This window comes from Acinonyx jubatus, chromosome A3, assembly GCF_027475565.1.
Source record: "Acinonyx jubatus isolate Ajub_Pintada_27869175 chromosome A3, VMU_Ajub_asm_v1.0, whole genome shotgun sequence".
Classification (NCBI taxonomy): Eukaryota; Metazoa; Chordata; class Mammalia; order Carnivora; family Felidae; genus Acinonyx; species Acinonyx jubatus.
In genome coordinates this window covers 72195714-72220115 of record NC_069388.1, presented here as the reverse complement: position 1 = coordinate 72220115, position 24402 = coordinate 72195714, and the positions used below count along the sequence as shown (strand labels likewise).

Below are 24402 nucleotides of genomic sequence, written 5' to 3'. Positions count from 1 at the left end.
TAGCACATGAATATATGAATATTTCTCTTCAAGCTGGGTCTATTAATAGTACCTGCAGTAATGTTTGATAGATATTTATTGAAAGATTGAGTTGTAGCAGGTGATGATTAGGAATAAATGTATATTCGTATATTCTTAAGTTTGGATTTCCATAATTGTAAAAGAAGAAAAACTAGAGAACATTACATTAGAAAGATGAGACTCCCGAGATAAAATAAAACCTTTTTTCTTTTGAAGTAGCATACACTGAGTAAACATTAATAATTTGACTCTGTGATTCTCTACTTATACCCTCATAAGGATACAAAATGCTGAATGCTCTAAGCCTTAATAAACGGGAGAAAGTAAGAAGAGATTCGGCATTTCCCAGGGTTGAAATTTAAGCTATTACTTTTCTTTGGATCAGTCCATTTTTATCTTATTAGGTAACTATTGATTTTAGAGTTTTAAATGAGACAAAACCAGCAGCATAATTCACCCATGTACGAAAAGAAAAAACTTGCATAAGGCTGTAAGTACATTTCGCATATAATCAATGGTTAACTGTGTCACAAGAACAACCTTCCTTTCCTTTCTTTGGTAGCACTCCCCTCCCCCTGCAAAAGTAGCTCCCTTTGGTATGAGCAACAAGCAAAAGACTAGAACAATAAACACATAGGAAGAAGGCGGTAGTGCCTGAGTATTAGTAGCCTAGTTACAGATTGCACTGCGTCAGACTGTTCCACACCCAGAAGACGTCAGGTGACTTCAGTCCTGCTGCAGTTGTGCAGCAGAGACTGCAGACTTCGGTTGAGGAAACGGATATTTCATGTCTCACAGGGTAGATTTGTGCAGTTGCAGCTTTTCTGTTGGTATGCATAATTGATAATTGCATCTGGAGGGGGCAGATCGTGACAAGAGATGGACTGTCAGAAGAAAAATTGGAAGGATAAGGGTATATCTGCTTTTTTAATCTTCTTTTCAGTTTTTTTCATGTGACCGGTAATATGTTTCTATGAATAAACTTTGCAATTTTAGACACATTTTGGATTGAAAATGAAGCCTAGGAAAGGTTTAGGAGTAAAGGATTAAAACAGCTATTTGGTATGTGTTTTTGTATTTGGTTGTGTATGAGGAAATGTCATGCTGTTCTGTTTCACTGGCATTTGATTTAGGCTTCACAGTCCTGTAGTTGATTAGGTTCTATTCTTTAATCTTGCACATTGTAAACAATATAATTTTAACATATTTCATTTGTTGGTCACTTTGGTGTGATAAATGTACATAGCTATCTTTGCATTACATAATGACATTTTCTGTGACTACGTTTTTTTTTTAAGCCGATTTGGTGTAGCTGAAATTCTATCCAAGATTTGTAGGTAGCAGAATACTGCGTTTGCAATAAGCTTGTTTCTTCTTTGGGAATCTGTTTAAACCTTTAAAGTCATTACCATTCACTTTTTAAGTAGATTATATTTTTATGTATCTTGAAATCATTAAAATGTATGCACAGTAGTTTTAAATGCATGTCTATATTTAAGTTGTTAACCTTTGTCCTTGTAGTAACCAATCAGTGATCTTGATCCCCTTTCCTCCCCCTTGAAAGCCCAGCAGATCCTTTCAAGTCTCAGTGGGTCATTGTGTAAAAATTTAAGCCCATAAGTGATAAAATGTTGACTGTAATGAATATTTTAAAAATACTTTATTAAAAAATATTTTTAAAAATAAAAATATTTAATATATTAAAAATGGGTTAAATGTCCCATTTTTTTAAAAAAGAGAAGGAGGTAGGCTATATATCTGACCACTCATAATAAATTGTTAACAATTATTAGAACTATTTTTAAGTAGTCCACATAGACCTTACTAAACACAATTTTTTTTCTGGCCATATTCAAGTTTTATAGTTTCTAAAAAATGTTATTTCCTTTTGTGGCAGAATTATTAGCAGGATTGGTAATAATGTTTCTAAAAGCAATATGTGGGGCTAATTACAGTAATGTTCATAACATCCTTTTAAAAATTGGTTCAATAAAGAAAGGTGGGGAAAAGGTGAGTTTGAGATTGAGTTCACACTCAGACATTAGAAATATTTTTATTATAATTTAAAGAATAGAAAACTATACAGTTTTGTAATTTTACCTTTATGGTTTCTTTATATGGGAATTTAAGGAAAAGAACGATTTTTATTTCATCTTTCTGACCATTAGCATTACAAAAGAAAGGTGAATTGATACACTAGTTTTTGATAATTAAATTGTTAGTAGTGATAACAGTACAATAAAACAAGCCTTAAAAATAGGGAAAAAGTTGTATCAGGGCCTACTCTGCAGATATGAAGGTTCTGTATTAATAATTTACATCTTAGACCATTTAATAACATCTTAAGTTATTTACTTGCTGAATTTAGGGACATTTTGACACAGGAGAAATTAAGATCCAGTATAGCCCATATTATGCCAGAGATTTATTTTGATTATTTTTAGATACTCAGTATAAAATTATATTTACTCTTAGAGCTCTCCGGGAGCCTCATGTTGTATGTTAAATGGAATGGCTTAATATTTTAGTGCTTGTCTTTGTTTTTTTTTTTTTTTTGTTTTTTGGGGTTTTTTTTGTTTGTTTGTTTGCTTGGTACCTGTCTTTCTGATTTACTGGTGAAGTTCTATTTTATTATTTATCAGCAGCTAATTTTAATGTAGATTATACGTTACAACTTAAATGGAAATCACTGAGGAGGTGAATCTGCCATAGAATGAGTTTTCCTCATATGTGAGGAAATGAGTGTTTTTCATTTTATGATCTGGGCTCAAATCTAGACTCTAGGTACATTTTAAAAAAATACTTGGGTCCATATTTTTTTCTGCTGTTCCCCTCCCTACCTCAAGTGCCAGGGTTGAAATACAAGTCAGGCCTCATAACGATGATGAAGTAGAATAGTGTGACAAAAATGAGAGATACTTTGATTTCAGTGTTTTAGAAAGTTGTTTGGTTGTTTTTGCTGATTAGGCAAAGTAAGGCATTTTATCTTTCAGGCCAAGACCAATAGTAATAATTTATATTCTTCTATATGTTTTTTAATCTTCAGTTTTCTATTCTTAGCACCATACTTACATAATACCTGAGATCCATATGGGTACTTGATTATTGGGGTTATATGGAAAGCATTGATTAAGATTTTGAAGAGGTTAGAATAGGAAGGAATGAGTAGGTTTTGAGGGTTGGGTAGGGTGGAAAAATGTGATATAACCTCTAAACAAGGTATAAGTGAAAGTGAGTAGAGCTTTTTGGATAGAACAGTATTTATAAGACAGTAGTTGAAAGGTAAGATTGATACAGTCAAAGAATGTAGAAGATTTGCAAGATTTAGGTCAGGTTTCCTCAAACTTTCCTGAAGATGAGAGAGAATCACCTAGTGCTTCTTAAATATTCAGAGTCCTGTGATTGTACTCAGACCTACTGAATCAGAATTGACAGGGGAAGGGTCTGGCAATCTGTATATTAAACATCTTGGTGTAAGTAATGTTATAATCAGGCAAATTTAGGAAATACTGATCTTGGTTTTTAAGTTTCTGGTCTGGTAATTTAATTTTGGCCAGAGTAAGGCACTTAGCCTTTTTGGTCTTGATTCAGTTTCCTCATTTGCATGATTTCTAGGCTTCCAGTTTTGAAGTTCTCTGTCTTTATGAAAAGATACCCTGGACCAGATTGCAGAGGACATTGGCTTTTGGATTTTATCATAAAGGAAATAAAGAGCTTTTGGAAGTTTTAAAGTTAAGAATGATAAAATGATTATCTGGTTTGAAAGACTGGTTTGGGGTGCTGTAAAAGATAAATTCAAGTACTTAGAGGCAGAAGTTAGGATGACTGTATTTGTGCCCAGATTTAAAGCAAATAGTGCCCGAACTTGGCCTGAAATAGGAATGAAAAGGAAGTGACAGATTTGAGAAACTCAAGCGAGTAATACTTGACATCTGACATAGATTTGTAGGACTAGAATGAGGGAGGTTTTCAAAGGACAACATGAGATTCAGTCGCGTTGAGACTGGCAGTGCCAGTGCTTTTTAGTGTCCATGGAAATAGGCACAAATGATGCCAAGTTCAGTTTTAGAAGCTTGAAATTTGAAACGACTATAGAATTTCTCTGAAGCTCAGAGAAACGTCCGGTTTAATGATAAAGAATTGGAAATTGGAATGGCTAAATACTACAGAAAAGCTGTTTACTATGAAGATTGAGAAATGGTTGCAGACCCTGTTGAATGAATTTTAGGAACATGTGCAACACTGTCCTTGGTTACTAATGCTTTTTGAATTTGGCAGTTAACACGCTGTAGGCGATCTTTGAGAGAAGTTTCTGTAGTGTGGGGACAGAAGAGTGGGGACAGAAGAGTTCCTAGCATTAAAATCCAATTTGATTAGATCTTAAGACGAACTGCTTTTGGCCCACTTGTGGAACATACTTCTTTGCAGAGGTTCTTGTTGGCCCCCTGGTCTTTACTTCTGATAAACCACTTTCAGTTTCTTTGGAGGCTTAATGTTAACTAAGTATGTGGGTATGTTTATTTGTTTGTTTTTAAGGTTTTTTTTTTTATGTTTATTTATTCTTGAGAGGGAGAATCCCAAGCAGGCTCTGCACTGTCAGCACAGAGCCTAATGTGGGGCTCAAACTCAACAAACTGTGAGATCATGACCTGAGCCAAGATTAGGAGTCGGACGCTTGACCAACTGAGCCACCCCCGTGACCCGATATGTGGGTACAGTTATATGTGCATACTGACATTCAGGTAGAGAGGAGCAAGAATCTTGCTGTGTGAAATAAATGCCTCCCTTAACTCCTGTGAAAGCCAAAAAGTACCTCAGAAGGGAACTGTGGAGTTAATCAATTTTGAGACCTGTTTTTGGGAGGAAGGTCCTTGCTTTCCATTCTAAATTTAGTTGAAACCCAACGTTTAGGCAGTCATTGGATATTTCTTTCACATCTTGGTTTAGCACAACACTATATTTGTATATACACAGATACAGATATATATATAAGAGAAATATACAGGTATATACATATTTGTTGTATTAGGTGTCTTAAAGAGTAAAACTGTTGTTTCACATGGAGTGGTTTTGTTTTGGTGTTTTATTTTAGTGGTGTGTGTGTGTATGTGTTGGGGGACATATGGTACATTTTGTTCTGTAATCTTTCACTAAATGGGGAAATATCTTTCATTTAAAAAATGTTCTATATTGTTTTAATGGCTATAGTATTCTAAGTATGTACAATTAATCTCCCCTAGTTAAGTATTCAAGTTCCTCATGATTTTGCAAGTATAAACAATGCTAAAGTGAATATAAATCTTTGTTTTTATCCATGATTATTTCCAAATTGCTGGTTTATAGTATTTTGGCTTTTGGTTCATGGTGCAAAATTGCCCTCCAGAAAGAGGATACAAATAATAATTATTATTATTTTAAGATGGTACAAAATATTATACAAATGTATGAAAGTGTCTGTCCTGAAGCTTTGGTCATATGCATTTCTGATGGTTTTAACTCTAAGATAGTCAGTTTTAAGTAGTTAAATCACTTGATGAGAACCAGGTTTATATTAAAAAATAAATTTGCAAATGCTTTCCTCTATTTGTGGTTTAAAGTCTTCTATGGATATGTGGGAGCGTTGGTGGAAATACCCTCTCTCTTTTATTTATTTATCCAAGTTTGGGTATTCCTAATTCCTTACTAAGACTCTTAACTGGTTTTCCCAGTAAATCCTATGTATTGCAGCCAAGTTAATCTTCCTAAAGTGTTGCTATAATCGTAGCACTTAAGGAGTTTTTCTTTACTTTTCAAATTAAGTTCATACTGTCTATCCTGGACTTTCAAAAGGCATTCTGTGGTTTAGTCCGAACTATTATAATTCTGTCTCTCATTGCTCTGTCTATAGACACATTGAAGGACGTGTTCCCTAAATATGCTAGTTCTTTGAACTTACTTGTCTTTTTTCTGTCTAGAATGCCCCTTCTCCCATTTCATTTTGCCCAAGTATTACTTACCAAAGCCCCAGTCTTCCTTGTGGTCTTTACTTATCCTCCCATGTGGAGGTTCTCCAGTGTTCCTGCAAGCTGTGCAGAGTCAACAAGGAGACTGATCAATGAAGCCACCTCTGTTTCTGCCTTTGTGGAATTTAGAAGCTAGAAAAAGTCAAGAGATCTATATCTATAGATAGGTGTATAGATGTATATAGATGTGTCTCTAGATTTACATGTATATCTAGCCTGTGAACTCTGTGAAGGCAGAAACAGTGGTGGCTTCATCGTTGGGTTTCTTTGTTGATTCTGTACACTTCAGTGATGTAAGAGGCTGGCTGAGAGCTGTGATGTTCAGCTGGGTTTATTCCTGGCCTGGAACCCTATACATATATTCTTGAAAAATGCAGACAAGGCATCTTACTAGTGTTTTATTCTCACTTCCTCATTTTATAGGTAAGAAAACCAAGAAGAGTAAAGAGATTAAATTATTCAGGACCACATAGCTGATGGCATGGGGCTTTTGTTTTTATTTTACAATTTCTATTTGTACTTGAACAACTGAAGATTGAAAAATGTAAATTGACCCATGTTTTGATTTTTGCTCATTTAATAGGCTGTATCATCTTATTGAACATGGTGTATATTTCTTTTTTGTATGGTCTTTACTCTGCAATAAAATAGGCAGTAATCTTTCACACTAGCAGTGAAAGAGGGTAGGTGTGGTTAGTTGTTGAGTACTGTCGAAATGTTAAGCCTAGTGAGGATTCTGTGAGCCAGGAGTATAGTTTCTCTTTGTCCTTAGAGATTGGAGTACATGCTTGAATATAGGAAAAATACTTAAGCATTGAATAAAATTCTTATTCTGATCTCTAGGTTCCCTTGTTATTTATTCAGTTTAACTCATCTCATGCTAGAATTTAGGCTAAATTATGTTATTAAATTTAATTTAACCAGTGTTTCTCTTTGCATCTTTGAAGTAGTATTCTGAGACCAAATTTTTTGTTTCTGTACTTCATCACAGATAATGCTGACTTTTGTTACTGGTGTGTGTGTGTGTGTGTGTGTGTGTGTGTGTGTGTGTGTGTGTAAACTGGCTTTCACGTTTCAGTCCAATCACAATCAGACATTTATGTTAGGTATTGATAGACACTAGAATACTGTTGTCTCTCCTAAAATACTGTATCACCACCATCTTATATTTATTCTATATAGCATTTACTTAAGGAGCTCAAAGCAATTTAAAGATTAAAAATTAGTAAACGATAATGGTATCTCTGCAGGTCCATTGTTAAAAGCTAGGCATTGACATAGATTCAGTAATTTCTACTCTCAAACTACAGACTTGTTAAAATTATGATTTTCATAAGAATAACAGGAATTATAGCTGTTCTTTGTTGTATGCTCCCATTGTGTATTTTTCTCATATAAACTAAAATAATGTAAGATATGTTATTTAGTATTCTGATATGAATACTACCTCCTTTAATCGTCTGTACTATCAGCTATTTATTCATTGAGCATTTATATTCAGTGTGAATGATAGGTATAAATGGTTATAGAAGTACAGATCTTACTTGACTTATGATAGGGTTACATCTGATAAACACATCATAAATTGAAAATACTGTAAGTTGAAAATACATTTAATACACTTAACCTACTAACCATCATAGCTTAGCCTACTTTATTATTTTTTTTTACTGGTTAAAAATTGATTTAAAATTTTTAAAGTTATTGTTTAATTTACATTCAAGTTAGTTAGCATATGGTACAACAATGATTTCAGGAGTAGATTCCTTAATGCCCCTTACCCATTTAGACCATCCCTCGTCCCACAACTCTTCCAGCACCCCTCTGTTTGTTCTCTATATTTAAGAGTCTTTTATGTTTTGTCCCCCTCCCTGTTTTTATATTATTTTTGCTTCTCTTCCCTTATGTTCATCTGTTTTGTATCTTAAAGTCCTCATATGAGTGAAAACATGTTATTTGTCTTTCTCTAATTTCGCTTAGCATAATACCCTCCAGTTCCATCCATGTAGTTGCAAATGGCAAGATTTCATTCTTTTTGATTGCTGAGTAATACTCCATTGTATGTATATACCACATCTTCTTTATCCATTCATCCATTGATGGATATTTGGGCTCTTTCTGTACTTTGGCTGTTGTCGATAGTGATGCTATAAACACTGGGGTGCATGTGTCCCTTCGAAACAGCACATCTGTATCCCTTGGATAAATACCTAGTAGTGCAATTGCTGGGTCGTAGAGTAGTTCTATATTTAGTTTTTTGAGGAACCTCCCTAGTGTTTTCCAGAATGCCTAGCCTACTTTAAACATGCTCAGAATATATACATTAGCCAACAGTAGGGCAAAATGATCCAACACAAAGCCTCTTTTACAATAAAGTGTTGATCATCTCATGTAATTTATTGAATACTGTACTGAAAGTGAAAAACAGATTGCTTGTGTAAGTTGCTTACCCTCGTGATCCCATGGTTGACTGGGAGTTGCAGCTCACTGCTGCTGCCCAGCATCACGTGAGAGTATCATACCACACATATCGTTAGCCCAAGAAAAGATCAAAAGTCAAAGTATGGTGTCTACTGAATATGCGTTGCTTTCGCACCATCCAACGTAGAACCATCTAAGTCAGGGACTATTTAAATATCATTGGCTTACCTACTACTGAAGTTCATTTTCTTTCCTTGTACTAATAATTTGCTTTGGGTGCCCTCTGCCATTCCAGTCTGTTAAGATTTTCAAGTTTCTAGAGTTAGGGAATAGTGTGTTTTCCATTTAGTTTATTAGTAGAAAATAGAATTTTGAGCAGTGATTTTCTACTCCTAAGGTTTGGTTCTTATTTCTTGTAATGTTGTAATGCTCAGATGCCAACAAGAAATAAAATTTAAACTATAGTAAACTATGCATTGAACCAATGTCTGTTCTAATTTTAGGTTTACATTTGTGTACGTCTGGATCAATTCTAGTAATTTAAAATAATGACTCCATACTTACCAAAGTTACCAGAACTCAGGTGTTTTATAGGAAGAGTCCTTATTTTTACATACTTTACAACTGGGAATTGTTTAAGTTTGTGCAGGCAGGGAGAATCATTGGTTAGGATTATGTAAATTTAACATGCTCAGAGAGAAGATATTTATTTAGCTTTACCTTAGAGAAAATGGAATTAGCTATATAAATTTTCCTGTGGAGGGAAAATTATCATGGTTTAGAGAAATTGGAAGTGGGAAATTAGAATCTATCTTCTGCTGTATTTTTTGCCTTTTAATAAAGCTAGAAATAGAATGTGGGGTTAAAGGAAGTATTGAAAGATACATGAACTAATTAATTGGTGAATTTAACTTACAAATGAGGCCTGTACGAGTACTGACATTCCTTTAAACACAAAATGTGGTATGGTGGAAAAAGTGAGACTTTCATGGTCAGAGCTGAATTTCAATCTATGACCTTGCATAATAATTTAATACCTCTAAGCCTCACCTGCCTCATGTGTAAATACTTAGTAGAGGAATGAGATTAGTGATAATTATGCAAATTACTCAGAACAGTTCCTTGCTCAGAATAAGGGATTACTAAATTATTATAGAAAAAGCAGGTATAGAGTTTATGCTGATTTTACTTGAAATGCTTTTTCTGCAGGTGTGTGGTGGTTGAAATTGGTCAGTATACTGTAATGTTGTTGGAAGTAAAGCAGGAAAGATTTAATGATAAAAGAGACAAGGACCTGAAATTGTGTGAGATCTTCTCGGAAACTCTAGTTATAGGAAGAGGAGATGGCCGAGAGAGATGGCTAGTATTTTTGCCAACTATTTGGTTGAGATACTTGGTAGCAATAGTAGGGATCCATCAATCTGAACTGCTCACTGAAACTAAATTAGCAGTGCTTTCAGAGAAAGTTGAATCACCCTTAAAAAAATCTGGGCTTAGTTAATAAGCATTGCATGTAATATTTGATTGCCCAGCTTGACTTTGTCTCATAAGATACTAGTTAGTTCATCAAGCAACTTACACAAGCAATCTGTTTTTCACTTTCAGTACAGTATTCAATAAATTACATGAGATATTCAACACTTTATTGTAAAAGAGGCTTTATGTTGGATCATTTTGCCCCACTGTTGGCTAATGAACTAGTTAGTTCATCTGTGAAATCTCTTTTCGGCTTCAACTAACTACTTAGTTTGATGTCTGTTTTCTAATTTTATACATGGGGAAACTAGGTTAAGTGATCTAGTCTAGGTCATACTGATGGTAAATCGAAGGAAGAAATAGGACGCAAGCCCATCTTAACTGTCTTTGTTTAAAGAGTTAAGTTCCCGCTCTGCACAGATCTTTTTCTGGACCTCCACCTGTCATTTATTAGCTTGGTGAGTGCTCACTTGGTGGTGGTAAAAGCTTATTACATAGGGCTAAATGATCAAGAGTTTGAGTCAGCTTTTCCTGGCAATTGGGAAGAAATTGATTTAAAGTTGTGGTTCCTAATAAATACATAATGATTTATATAAAGCTTATGGTTGTGAAGAATAACAATTTTTATTATAACTTTAATATATGTTTATTAGTTTCTTATTTAACTGCCTGACTTTATTAAAGAAAACTTAATATTTGCTTTTGCTTAGGAAGAGGCATTGTCCTGCCCAGCCATTCGCTGTACCTAACAGTATTTTTAGGACCAAATAGTTCAGCTTTTCCCCCCTAGACAAAAGATTCTAAAATTGAAACCTGGCTTCAGGCTATTCAAGGAAGAGCTAGTAAGAATTTGATTTGAGGCAAAATGTAATTGGATGACTTTTGCATGCAAGGCATGGACGGTAGCACTATTTTTAGCTCTGACAGATGACACTTTATGATTACCCAGTGTAGGCAAGCAACTCTTCTTACTCTAGATTGGGCCAGAGGTTTTTATTTTGAAGAAAAGATTGTAGTGTAGAGAGTTGTTTTTAAATAAAAATATTAGTTTGATAAAGATGCTGCTGCTCTGCCCACTGCACAAAACACTAAAAAGTTTTCACATTTTTATTTTGAAAATAAAAGTGGGTAGGCACTGCAGGGAGTAAATCACTTTTTTCCTAAACAACCAGAATGTATTGAAGTTAATCAGCATTATTTTGGTACAGCAATCCATAAGCATTTCCCACAGTTATAAGAGGAAAGGCACTGTTAAATTAATCTCAGATCTTTAAAAGGATATTTCATGAATATTTAATTTTTTTAAAATATTTTTATTTATTTTTGAGACAGCATGAGCAGGGGAGGGGCAGAGAGAGAGGGAGACACAGAATCCGAAGCAGCTCCAGGCTCTGAGCTGTCAACACAGAGCCCGATACGGAGCTTGAACTCAGGACCATGAGATCATGAGACCTGAGCCAAAGTCGGACGCCCAACCAACTGAGCCACCCAGGCGCCCCTCATGAATATTTTATAAAAGAGTAAAGTTAAGGCTACAGTAGGTTACCTTGCATGATTAACATTTTATTTTGCAGTGTAGAAGGAGACCTCAGAATCCATGAAAGATTAAGTTTTTCTTGCACAAGCCCTTTGTCTTAATTTTGGTATCTCAAGAATAAAGAGACCATTAAACTCTTTATTCATAAACAGAACTAATAAGTACAGAAGAACCCCAAATCAGCATTATAGTGAACTTAGAGTTCTTATTTAAAGATGTCCTTTATTTTAATTTGAAAATAGTATAGTCTTTAAATGTTTATGTTCCTAAGAATAATCTGGCCTGTATTCAGACAATGCAGCAAATATTAATGAAGCGGGTAATGGGAATTTAAAGATGAGAGGTATTCATCAATCCTTCAGGGTCTAGTAAGAAGAGACAAGCCTGTAAAACAGTATTTGCTGTTTTATAAGTTACCAGACAGCAATGCTATTTGTTACTGAATAAGTATAGATATCTGAAAGTAGTTTAAATAAAACAAATGTGAAATCCAGAGCCCCCCCAAAAAATTGAATAAGTTAATTTACGCCAGTTTGTTTTAAACTGGCATAAAGTATGCATTCATTCTAATCAATCAGCAATATCTGTTGAAAGTTTAGTTGATTGAGGCTTTGTGCTGAGCTCTGGGGATATAGTAAATAAAGGCAACATGCTGTCTTGTGGGGTTTACAACCTAATAGAGAAACAGATGTTAAAACAAGAATTTTTTAAATTTACTTCTAAATTCTTTTAGGTATAAAATTCATTGATATTTAGTATATTCACAAAATTGTGTAATCATCATCATTATCTTAATTCCACGATATTTTTATCCATACCCCCCAAAACCCCATTAGAGTCACTCCATCTACTTCTCCCAGCCCCTGACGACCACTACTTTCTGTCTCTATAGCATCACCTAGTCTATATTACATATAGACATTACATATAAAGAGAAACATATAATGTGTGACCTTTTGTGTTTGGCTTCTTTCACTTAGCATGATATTTTCAAGGTTCATCCATGTTGTAGCATATATCAGTGCTTCATTCCTTTTTATGGACCAGTAATACTCCATTGTATGGATCTACCATATTTTGTTTATCCACTCATCAGTTTTTCAGCATTTGGGTTGTTTCCTCCTTTTTGGTTACGAATAATGCTACTATGAACATAAGTTCTTGTATGGACACATGATTTCTAGTCTTCTGGGTGGAAATTTCTAGGAGTAGAATTGCTGGGTAGTATGGTAACTCTAACTGTTTGAGGAATTGCCAACCTTTTTCACAATGGCTGAATTTTACATTTCCATCAGCAATTTAAGAGGGTCTCAGTCTTTGGGACCTTCTTGTCAACACTTGTTACTGTCCATCTTTTTAATATTAGCCATCCTGGTGGGTCTGAAGTGGTATCTGATTATGGTTTTGGTTTACATTTCTCTAATAACTAATGATGTTGTTTTGTAATGAGCATATTCTCATTGCTTTATTGGCCATTTGTATACATTCTTTGGAGAAATGTCTATTCAAATCCTTTGCCCATTTTTAATTGCCTTATTTGTCTTTTATTGTTGTAAGAGTTTTTTATATACTATGAACACAAGCCCCTTATCAGATGTTCAGTTTGTGAATATTTTCTCCCATTCAGTGGGCCGTCTTCTTACTCTTTTGAAATAGTGGTTTTTGGGGGTTTTTTTTGGCAGTTGGTTATCCAGTTGTCCTGGCACCATTTCTTGAAAAGTCTCCTCTCCACTGAATTGTCTTGATACCCTTGTCATTCAACTGACCATGAATACTAAGAGTTTATTTCTGGACTCTTAATTTTATTCTATTGATCTGTCCTTCACCCTTGTGCCCCTACCACACTGACTTGATTACTTTAGCTTTGTAGGAAGTTTTGGAAACAGGAAGTATGAGTTCTTCAACTTTGCGGTCCTTTTTCAAGATTGTTTTGGTGATTCTGGATACCTTGCATTTTTCCATACGATGTCTACCAATTTCTGCTAAAGGCATTTAGGGTGTTGATAGAGATTGCACTGTATGTAGTAGTTCAGTTTGAGGAGTATTACCATTTTAATAATCCTTCTAATCCATAAACATAGCATGTCTTTTCCATTTACTTAAATCTTTAATTTCTTTCAACAATATTTTGTAGTTTTAAGTTTCTAAGTCTTGGGTTTTTTTTTCATTTTTCATTTTGTTCCTAAGTATTTTATTCTTTTTGATGTTAGTGTAAATGGAATTCTTTTTTTTTTTTTAATGCTTATTTATTTATTTTGAGAAAGAGGCAGGGGGCAGAGAGAGAGAGAGAGGTAGAGAGTTAATAAAGTAGCCTCCATGCTGTCAGCGCAGAGCCTGACTCACGGCTCAGTCTCACAAACTGTGAGATCATGACCTCAGCCAAAACCAAGAGTCGGATGGTTAACTGACTGAGCCATCCAAGTGCCCCTGGAATTATTTTCTTAATTCTTTTTTAGGTTGTTCATTGCTTTTATAGACGTATGCTTTATTTTTTTGATACTAATCTTACATTCGGCAACCTTTCTGGACTTGTTTATTCTAGTAGCTGTTCTGTGGATTCCTTACGATTTTATGTATACAAGATCATGTTATCTGTATACATAAAAATAGAAAGTTTAATTTCTCCTGTTTAATTTCTCCTTTATAATCAGGATGTCTTTAATTTTTTTCTTGGGGGTGGGGGGCTGATTGCTCTACCTCATACCTCCAGGACAGTGTTGACTAATGGAAAGAATGAGTGTCTTTGTCTTGTTCCTGGTCTTAGGGGGAAAGCTTTCAGTCTTTCATTAGTAAGTATGATGTAAGTTGTAGGGTTTTTGTAGATATTCTTTATCAGCCTGAGGATGTTCCTTCGATTCCTAGTTTGTTGAGTGTTTTTATAATGAAAGGATGTTGGATTTTGTCAGATGCTTTTTCTTTGACTGTTGTGATGATCATGCAGTTTTTTAACCTTAATTCTATTTATTAATATGGTGTGTTAAAGTGCTTGGTTTCCATATGTTGAACCAGCTTTACATTTCTGAGATAAATACCACTTGGCCATGGTGTATATAAAGCTTTTTATTTGTTGCTGGATCCAGTTTGCTGTATTTTGCTGAGGGTTATTGTGTCTGTATTCATAAGGGATATTGGTCTATAGTCTAAATTAATTAATGGATATAAGTCTTTTGATGAATATTAGACGCAATAGCATTTGAATATATTTCTCAGAATTTTGTTAAAACTTTGTGACTACTCCCTTATAATTGAAAATAAACAATCCTGGATAAACTTAATCTTCCAAAGTTTCTTCATTAAAACCAATTTAAGGAAATCCAAGAGACTAGAAATACTGAAGAATGTCACTTAAGGTGGCAGCCCTGTTTGCTAATATTTTTATAATCTAATATTTTTTCATCCTTGCAATTTCATTAACAATCTTTAAAATTTCTTTACACAAAATTTATTTCTTTGCACAAAATTTATTTTGCCCAATGACTTTGGTAACAGTGTAGACTGCCTCTCAGCCCTTCCTAGTGTAGGTTATATTAATTTTTGTCTTCCGTGTGACTTTCAGTACCTAGTTGTCTTTGACTCTCTTGGCTCTTCTTCCCTTTTTTCCTCCTCAGTGCCTTGAGGGTCTGCAGCTCCACCACCACATCCCTAGGGCTTATTTCAACAAAGCTTTCAAAATATCTACTTTTGAGTATTCTTGTATAGCTATTTGCATATGTTCATGTAATATGTGGAGGCTTGCATGTGTGATTTTCAAAGTTCTTCCAGTTTTTGAAAAGACCTTATTTCTAGGAATCATGATAGGCAGAAGGAAACTAATAGGTTAGGGTTTACTGTACCTTCATGCAGTTAAATTTATTTTAGGCTGTAATCACTGAATACTACTACACCTTACACATGACTATTTCAAGATGATGAACTTTGGGGGAAATTGACTTGGTTCAACCCAAAGCCCCATGTTAACAACTTAGCTATATATTGCTAAAGTTTTAAGTATAATAGTAATTCATGTTTGCCATTGAAGGGAGACAATTTCAAATGGTATAGAAAGGAATAAAGCAGCAAGTCTAGACCCGGGGGTAAAAACTGTGTTTGCTAGATACCCATTCAGACTTCATGGTTACCCTAAGTTTTTAAAATTTTACTTGATGAATCTTTTTTAGCATTTTGTTTCTACTTATCAATATGGACATGTTTCTTTGGTGATATAGTTCTGCATCACTGTACTTAAGGACTACATAATGTTCTTTTGCATTGATGCATTTTCTAATTTTACTTAATTAGTTTCACATGGCTTTTAAAAGCTGTTTTTCACAACTTGATTAATTATAGTTTTCTACTATGGGAAGGTACCTTCAGGTATGTTGGAATAGAGCTCTTTCCTCCCTTTTGGATTTAACTGTTGGTTAAGTATTCACATTAAAATTTTTGTCTCATTGATTAACAACATCTCTTGTTAGTCTTACCTAGACTTTCCTGGCCTTTGTTATTCATCTCACATGTGATTATTTGCCAACACTGCTTATTCATTATGTGTGCAAATGCATGACATTTTGAAGGACATTAATGTGCTGAACGCTCATTTTGGCATTATACATGGGGCATATGAGTTTTATCAATAGGAAGTTTGTATTGAAATCGGTGTTCTTACCATTTACTAATTAAGTGATATCCGTCCAGTCATATATAAGAGCTTGGCTCTCACTTTCTTGTCTGAAAGCCTGCCTTTTAGGGTTTTAAGAATTGAAAGAGATAATGTTATATAGTCTATAGATAGTATTTAGCACAATGTAAGTGCCTGGTACATACTGACTCTGGAAATAAAGGGAGGTGTGGAGAATGTAGACCAGCAACTTGGAAGAGATTTCTGAAACATCTTTCAGTCTGTCAGCCTTAAAAGGTTTGTAGCTTTCCATTCTTTTTTTTTTTTTTCTTCTTTTTTTAGCCTTTCTCATACTGTGACCTTAATGATACGGTTTATAATTGCTTGAAAAATTGTAGAAATATGAATTTATTGTTTTCCTAAAGTTTTAATGTTGTTTGACACTTATAAAAGCAAAGTGTTTTTGTTAAGATTCATTTTAAAAGACTGGTATGAATAAACATATTTAAGCCCCTCCTGAAAATCTAGATCTAAAAAACAAGATATTTTAAAATTTATATTTGGCACAGATAATACATGAATAAAATCTCATTAATTCAGACCCACTGATTGGGAATTTGAATTTGGGACTGATGTATATCTTTGTACTAACTGTGTATTAGTTTCTGAAGGGAAAAGAAAAATCTTTTATCTAATGCCCTGTTTACTAATGATAAAACTGAGCTCCAGAGAACTTGAAGTCTCATCCAAAGTTGTACGGTTGCAGAGCCAGTACTAGATTGTGGTTCTCTTGAATCCCAGCCACGGGCAGTTTCTTCCGCCATATCTATATAGAAATTATAGACCAATTAGAAATCATTCTTATCTAGTCATTGAAACTGTTCAGACAGTAACTCTTATATTAGGTAATTTGGTTAGTCATTGATATTGTACATCTCAAATCTGAAATCATTCCTTTTAATAAAATCAGGTCTTACTGAATAGTTTCTAATGATGGTAAGGAATAGTGAAGATATCTGCATTTATTTTAGCTTATCACCAAGGGTGATTTTGAGGGTTAATAAATGTTGGAGCACATTGAGAATCCTACATTTTTATAAAGCAGCATTTGTTCATCTAAAAATTTGAGTGCTTTAGTAGAAAAATAAAGTACTTTACTTGTTGATTCTTCTAGGATGCTTTTTAATTTGTTCAGTAATAGTGAAATCTTAGATAAGTTTGAAAATCCTTTTCCATGTGGGTTATAAAGTAACATGTTTATAACAGCAATACAATTCATTAACTTACAAGTTAACCATAAGGTTGAAATTTTCTTTTCTTTTTGTTCATATTTAACACCTGGATAAGATTGGTGATAGTGACTGTGATGGTGTTCATAATAATTACAGCAGCTAACAGCCCTACATTTACTAAGAATTTATTATATGCTGTGCACTATATTATGTCCATCATATTTGTTATCTTATTAATGAAAAATTTTGTTAGTTCATTTTCTCACCTAATTCTCACAATATCATTCCTATTTGTATATACATTCTATAGATGGAGAAACAAGGTACAGAGGGATTTTAGTGACTTGCCTGAGGTCATATAGCTAATGTACGGAGTGTAGGTGATAACAACATTAGAGTCTAATTGCTTGGCTTGGGGCACAGGGGAGCCTCACAGGAAAGAATTACATTACCAAGGGCAGTCTTTATCATTTGCTTCCTCTACTCTTTCACTGTACCCTGTTTTAAAAAACTGCATTAATTATGAGAACCATTCCTAGCAGAGACTTGCAGTGAGGCCTGCATGTTTATATGTTCTATATCTCCCCGTTCTTTAGGACCCAGCTCAGTTTCTTTTTCACAGTCTTTTAAAGTTTCCTCCAGTTTTTTTTTTTTTTTTTTATTTTACTGATGAATTCTCATGGTGGTGCAATAGTTATTTTATTATTTTTGTCATTGTTTTATATGTCTGGTCTTCCCTAGAATTGTAGTGTTTTAGAGTTAGGGCGTTAAAGAAAAGTCCACATCCCCATTTTTAGGTTTTTATTTCATTCTACTAGGTTGAATTTCTTGAACAGTATCAGCTCAATAAATGTTTGCTGAATGTCATAAAACTCCTAGCATCACTTGCTATCTCTTTATTCAGTATGATATTATTCATGACATCATTTTGATAGCATAGGTACACTGCTTCAAGTTCTGGTTATTTCTCAGTTGTGCTAATGTATTGGTACAATAGTAGAAACAAGTTGAATAGAACAAAACTGATGCAGATGTTTTAGGCAGGGTTGGAATGAACTTGAGATGGGGAAAATGAATAAATGAAATCAAAGTCTGAAAACAAAGCTGTAAATCATATATAGAATATTAAATTAATAGCATTTGAATCAAATCATGGTTAGCAGAGTAGAATAAATGCTTCCCAACCATAATGAATGTTGAGCTCCCACTGTGTGTCAGAGACTGTGATGGGCATTTAAAATCTGTTCATCAGTACTCATGGTATATATATACTAACAGGAATTCAGGGCTTCAAGATGATCTTAACATTTTACATTTCACATTTCACATGCATAATTTTCCCCACAGAAGTACTGCTAACAGTAAAGGACAGTTACATACTTTAGAGAGCCTCAAGACCAAAGCAGCTCCTGGAAATGTGGTTTTTCTTTGTTACCTTCTTTACATTAAACATTAACGGATATTTAAGGGGCTCCTGGGAGGTTCAGTCAGTTAAGTGTCCAACTCTTGATTTCAGCTCAGGTTATGATCTCACAGTTTGTGAGTTTGAGTCCTGCCTAGGGCTCTATGCTGATAGCAGGGGGCCTGCCTGTGGTTCTCTCTCTGCCCCTCCCCTTAAAATAAATGAATACACTTAAAAACTAACAACTAACTAACTAACTAACTAATGGATATTTAATATTATACTCAAGAAGGGGCACCTGGGTGGCTCAGTCGGTTAAGCCTCCGACTTTGGCTCAGGTCATGATCTCACGGTCTGTGAGTTTGAGCTCCACGTTGGGCTCTGTGCTGGCAGCTCAGAGCCTGGAGCCTGCTTCAGATTCTATGTCTCCCTTTCTCTCTGCCCCTCCCCTATTCATGCTTTGCCTCTTTCTGTCTCTCAAAAATAAATAAATGTTTAAAAATTTAAAAAAATTCTACTCAAGAATATATCCATATTTATTTTACTGTAAGAATATCACCCCTCCCCCTGTTCACAATCCATAGACAAATTATGTTTTGCCTGTGAATTCAAGAGCTCTTGGGCACACTGCAGAATTCTCTGTGGGTTGTACATAACCTGACCTTAAGAATGTGGGCCTATGCTTATTTGATCCCCAGTGGCTCTCTGACCATAGGCCAAGAGCAAACTTGCTAAGTTTGGCTTTGTCTGACTCCTTACTATTAATAAACATTATATAACAGTGTAGCACATTTAGTTTTTCTCTTTTTCTTTACACCTAAATTTTTATGGCATTATATTTATCTACACTCACAGAGAAGTAGCTTTTCAGGTAATCCAAAAGCTGTTTCCCTTTGTCTTTAGTGTTTTATAGGAAATTTTTGCTTTAATGATAGCCAGGTTAGGTTACAATTTTATTATGTTTCCCAAAGACAGATTTTTTTTTAATGTTTATTTTTGAGAGAGAGAGAGAGAGAGAGAGAGACATAGAATGAGCAGGGGAGGGCCAGAGAGATAGAGGGAGACACAGAGAATCCCAAGTAGGCTCCCAAGTAGCTGTGCTGACACCTCAGAGCTGTGACATAGGGCTCGAACTCACAAACCACAGGAACATGACCTGAACTGAAGTTGGACACTTAACCAACGGAGCCACCCAGGTGCCCCTCAAAGAGAGATTTCTTAAAAGAAGAACTGTAGAACACCTATGCGTGGTTTTTCGTAGTTTTAATTTCTTAGTATTTTTTGAGTTAGTGGTTTTTCTGCAGATAAATACATTTTTACATCACTGAAGTATCTATTATTTTAGTGAGTGTGTGTTACGGTTTTTTTCAATTAGTTGTATTTATATCCTGCATTGAACAAAGTTTGAAAGCCTTCAAGATGGTTTTTAAGAACGCTTGTTTTGGATTAGAAGTCTGCTGTACTGGGCTTGAGAATGGAACAATCTTGTCTAGCCAGACTGATTTGGACACGAGGGAAATAGATTTGCATGAGAAAAATTGATGGTAAATAGAAATCGATGTAGGTATGATTCTAATTTACAGCTTAGATGGGTTTAAAATGCAGCTTACAAAGTTCATTTTTCTTTAACAATTTAGGTTTTGATTGTACTTTAGAGACCTTTTTATTTTTATAGGTGGAGCAAATATAAGTGTGCCAAATCCAAATGGATAAAATAATGTTCTAATTTCAGATTTCTTCTTTTTTAATTTTTAGTTGTTGACCTCCTCTACTGGAGAGACATTAAGAAGACTGGAGTAGTGTTTGGTGCCAGCTTGTTCCTGCTGCTTTCATTGACAGTATTCAGCATTGTGAGTGTAACGGCCTACATTGTCTTGGCCCTGCTCTCTGTGACTATCAGCTTTAGGATATATAAGGGTGTGATCCAAGCTATCCAGAAATCAGATGAAGGCCACCCATTCAGGTGAGATGTCTGGAAAACAAGGCACACGTTGGCAACGCTGTAAACAGGATTAATTTTGAGACTTCATTCTATTTGTAGAATTACAGGCATGCATTTTTTACTGTTTAAAGATAATTGTAGATTTTTGCTCAAAACCTATTCCAAAAGCATCTGCTTTTGAGATTTTTGAGATTAAAGGTCATTTCACGGGCTCATGATGGAGAAAACTGGGATTGTGTGTTACTTGCTTAACTCTGCTGTGTGTTAGTAATATATATTTATTAGAACTAGGTATTGGTTCCCTAATTTTACTTTGGAAGCTATCTTTTTAACATGGTAAGGATTGATGAAAGTTATATTTTCTTTATTGCATACGTTTCATGTTGATATTAGAAATACCTTTCTTTCCAACAGTGTATGTTTTTATATAATGCTGTCTTACCATCCCTTCTCTATCTAGTTTCCTCTTCTTGTTCCCTAAGGCATACTTTTGTATTACCCTTTGGTGAGCATCTGTATTAGCTTCTTGTCTCTAAACTATCATCTTTTGCCCTTATTTTTTACAAGTACTCTCTAGCATCATATCTAACTGGTAATGGGACAAACCTCAGTTTGGGTCTTCTGCCCTCACTTCAGATTTACCATGTTTTTCCCTCACTTAAAAAAAAATGAGATTTAATTCACATACTATAAAATTCAGTGGTTTTTAGTATGTTCTCAGAATTGTACAACTATCACCATCCAATTCCAGATATTCTCATCACACCAAAAAGATATTTTGTACCCATTGGTAGTCACTTCCTACCCAGCTCCTGACAACCACTAACTCCTTATGTCTTTAAATGAACCTTTTTTTCTCAGACTTGTCAATTTCTATCAGTACACCACTATTATCCTCATGTCAGGCTCCCAATTTTGATGTTATCTTTGTTAGCATCTCACATAAAGAAGATAACTATGTTGTGTTGTTTCCCCCCTGCTGCCTCAGTGTAGACCACAAGTCCATAAGCTGTAGCCAAATCCAGTCTGCTGCCTGCTTTTGTAAATAAAGTTTTATTAGAACATAGCCATATTCCGTCACTTAGCTGCTTTCATCATGCTCTAATAGCAGGGTTAAATACTTGTGACAGAGACCATATAGACTTCACAGCCTGAAATATTTACAAAAAAGTTTGCCTACTCTGGCTGGACTTCACTTGTTACCAAATTGGGTTCTGGTTACTTTGGTTTACTTTGACTTTTATGGATGTTGTCAGATTAATTTTTCTCAAATACCACTTTTATTGTATTTTTAGGCATACGGGCTCCCTGTTCACTACAGGATGAAGTCCACATATCTTTATCTTCTCTCTCATGTGCCCTTTCTAGGGTTTTGTGCCCATTGATGCTGCCTTTTTAGCTTCTCAGATGACCCTATATATTACGTTTTTTTATTTGGTTCTGTTTGATTTCAAGATGGAACTTTTTGAAGAAGGCTTCTCTAACACTAGGTGCAAATGATCTGAGGATTGATTGGTTTCCTATCTCACTAAATTATGGCTTTGAAATGGTCTCTGATTGTTTTTGTATATGGAATTTTTTTTTCTCAAATGGATCCTGAATATTTAAAAAACTATTTGGTAAGGCAAGTATCTATGTGGGCATGAATGAGTATGTAACTACCTAGAACGTTATCTAGTTGGTATTAATATGTAAATGTAAACTGATTTTCACACTTTACAGAAGAGAGCTCCATCATTTTGCTTATTGTAAAGACTGGTTATTTGTTTCTCTCTAGCTCTCTTCGTATTAAGTAATGATGCTACATAAGTTTTAGGGAGAGACCAACATTGATGAATGGTTCTTATGTCCCTAGCCATTTATGTACCGACTGAATTTTCCCCAAAACTCAATGAGACCGATGGTATTATTCACTTCACAGAGAGGGAAACATACTTGAAGTTCAGTAACTTGAAATTGCAGCTTCAAAATAAATGGCAGAGCCATATCATGCCATAAATCATAGAGGAATATGGTTTTTAGTTAGTTATACTGAAATATATAAAAACATTATCAAGCCAAAACTTCTAAATTATCTACGATATAAATTTCAGACGTTGTTTGATTTTAAAGAAGACTTTTGGGGAAAAAACCTAGTGATTCCTTCTTTATTTCCTTAGAAACACTTTATTTTTCATTCAGAAGCCTTTTTTATAGTCATTATAAATTCAGCCAACATGCCAGTTTAATCCTGTTGGACAGTTTTTCTAAGTCCTCCCAGTCACACTGCTAGCAGTGGCACCCTTCAATTGTATTTGATACCTATGGTCACTGGACAAGATGCTGGCAGTGCTGGCGTGGGGTTATACTATCACGTCTGTGCCGGTTGAATGAATGTAAGTATCCATGGTACTTCGTTGGTTGAGAGGGCCACATGTGTGCCTGCCTGCCAGGCATCTTGTCTTCAGCAAGGATAAGAGCAGTGGTACAAAGGAACAGAATACCAACTTCAAGCTCTATCTGCTTCTGTTCTGTGTTTCTTAAAGCTATACAAATAAATTATTGCTGATTTAAGGGTAGATGTGAGTCTTTGATAATTTTTAACTTGATAATAACAATTTGATATTTGCTGGTTAATCAATAAAAGTTGGCTGAGTGCTATGCCATTGTAATAAAGATATATTTCTGGTTGTTAATAGTTTATACTTTAGTAGGGAAAATGTACAAGTATACACATTTCCAGGGCTGGATATGGCCAATACTATAATACTGCTACAAAAGAAAGCTACAAAAGAGTGCATTAGAATTGCATAATAGTGTCTTAGAGAAGAAAGAGCCACAGAGGCTTCATGTATGGGTGAGATTTCAGACAGGCTAACTGACTAGATATGCTATTACTAGAGGTGAGAGGAGAGCAGTGTGGATTGGGAAAACAGTATGGTGAACAAAGGCAGTAAGATTAAAAAATGTTTGATGAATGGCTCATATTTGGCTGCATCATAGTGAGTAGTGAGAAATCAGGTTGGAAAGGCTGAGGAGAGCTCTGGTTGAAAATTTGGAACCATAGAATCACAAAACGTTGGAGCCTGAAGAGATTTAAGAAGGTCTGTTTCTTTAATTTTCAAGTGGGAATCATGACCCTGAGAAGTCAAATGACTTCACAAAGTTACCTTATCTAGATAGTAGCAAGTGTCCTAACTCCTACCTGAGGTCAATCTAAATAGCACTGTTTAGGATAGCTCAAATAAAACTGATCTGGCATTGGCTGAAGGAATGGATTAGGATGCAGACAGATTAGAGATTGGTTTGGGGACAGATAAGAATACCCCAGTTGTAAATAAATGAACACTTGAACTAGAGTGCTAGCATCGTGAGTAAAAATGAAGGGACATAGTTGGGACATACTACAGAAGGAAACTATAGGATAAGGAGTTATCAGAGGACTGTTATTTCCAGTATGAGTAGCTAGTATCCATAGACATGGGGGAATGATGAGGAGAGACTGGGGTTGTAAGTAGCTATTTCTGACAGATAGAAAAGTTCTTAGCATTTCTGAGTTGGTTGTACTCTGCCAAGATAAAATGGCTGCTTTGAAACAATAACTGATAAAACAGTTCCTTGCATTCCTGCAGATGACTTTTCTTCTTCATTACAGTTCTCTTCTTACATAAAACAATTCCAGCTATCTTAGTATAGATTAGGGCATCTAAAAGGGCAGTAACTATTATGTTTTACTAGCATTAGCACTATACTTCCGGCAGCCATTTCACAGCCTGGGCCTTGAGATATTGGG

General features: G+C 34.9%; 1 protein-coding gene across 4 annotated transcripts in view; it reads left to right on the top strand.

Annotated features, from left to right (window-relative positions):
• The window catches only part of RTN4 (reticulon 4), a 71997-nt gene that overhangs the window by 35968 nt on the left and 11627 nt on the right, over positions 1-24402 (top strand). For 3 of the 4 annotated variants that reach the window (XM_027072442.2, XM_053200605.1, XM_053200606.1), the window contains one exon: positions 20444-20651. In XM_027072442.2, the coding sequence (XP_026928243.2) occupies positions 20444-20651 (208 nt within the window). Of the gene's footprint in view, positions 1-672; positions 935-20443; positions 20652-24402 lie in introns of those variants that run through there. The other variant, XM_053200607.1, reaches the window with a different exon arrangement.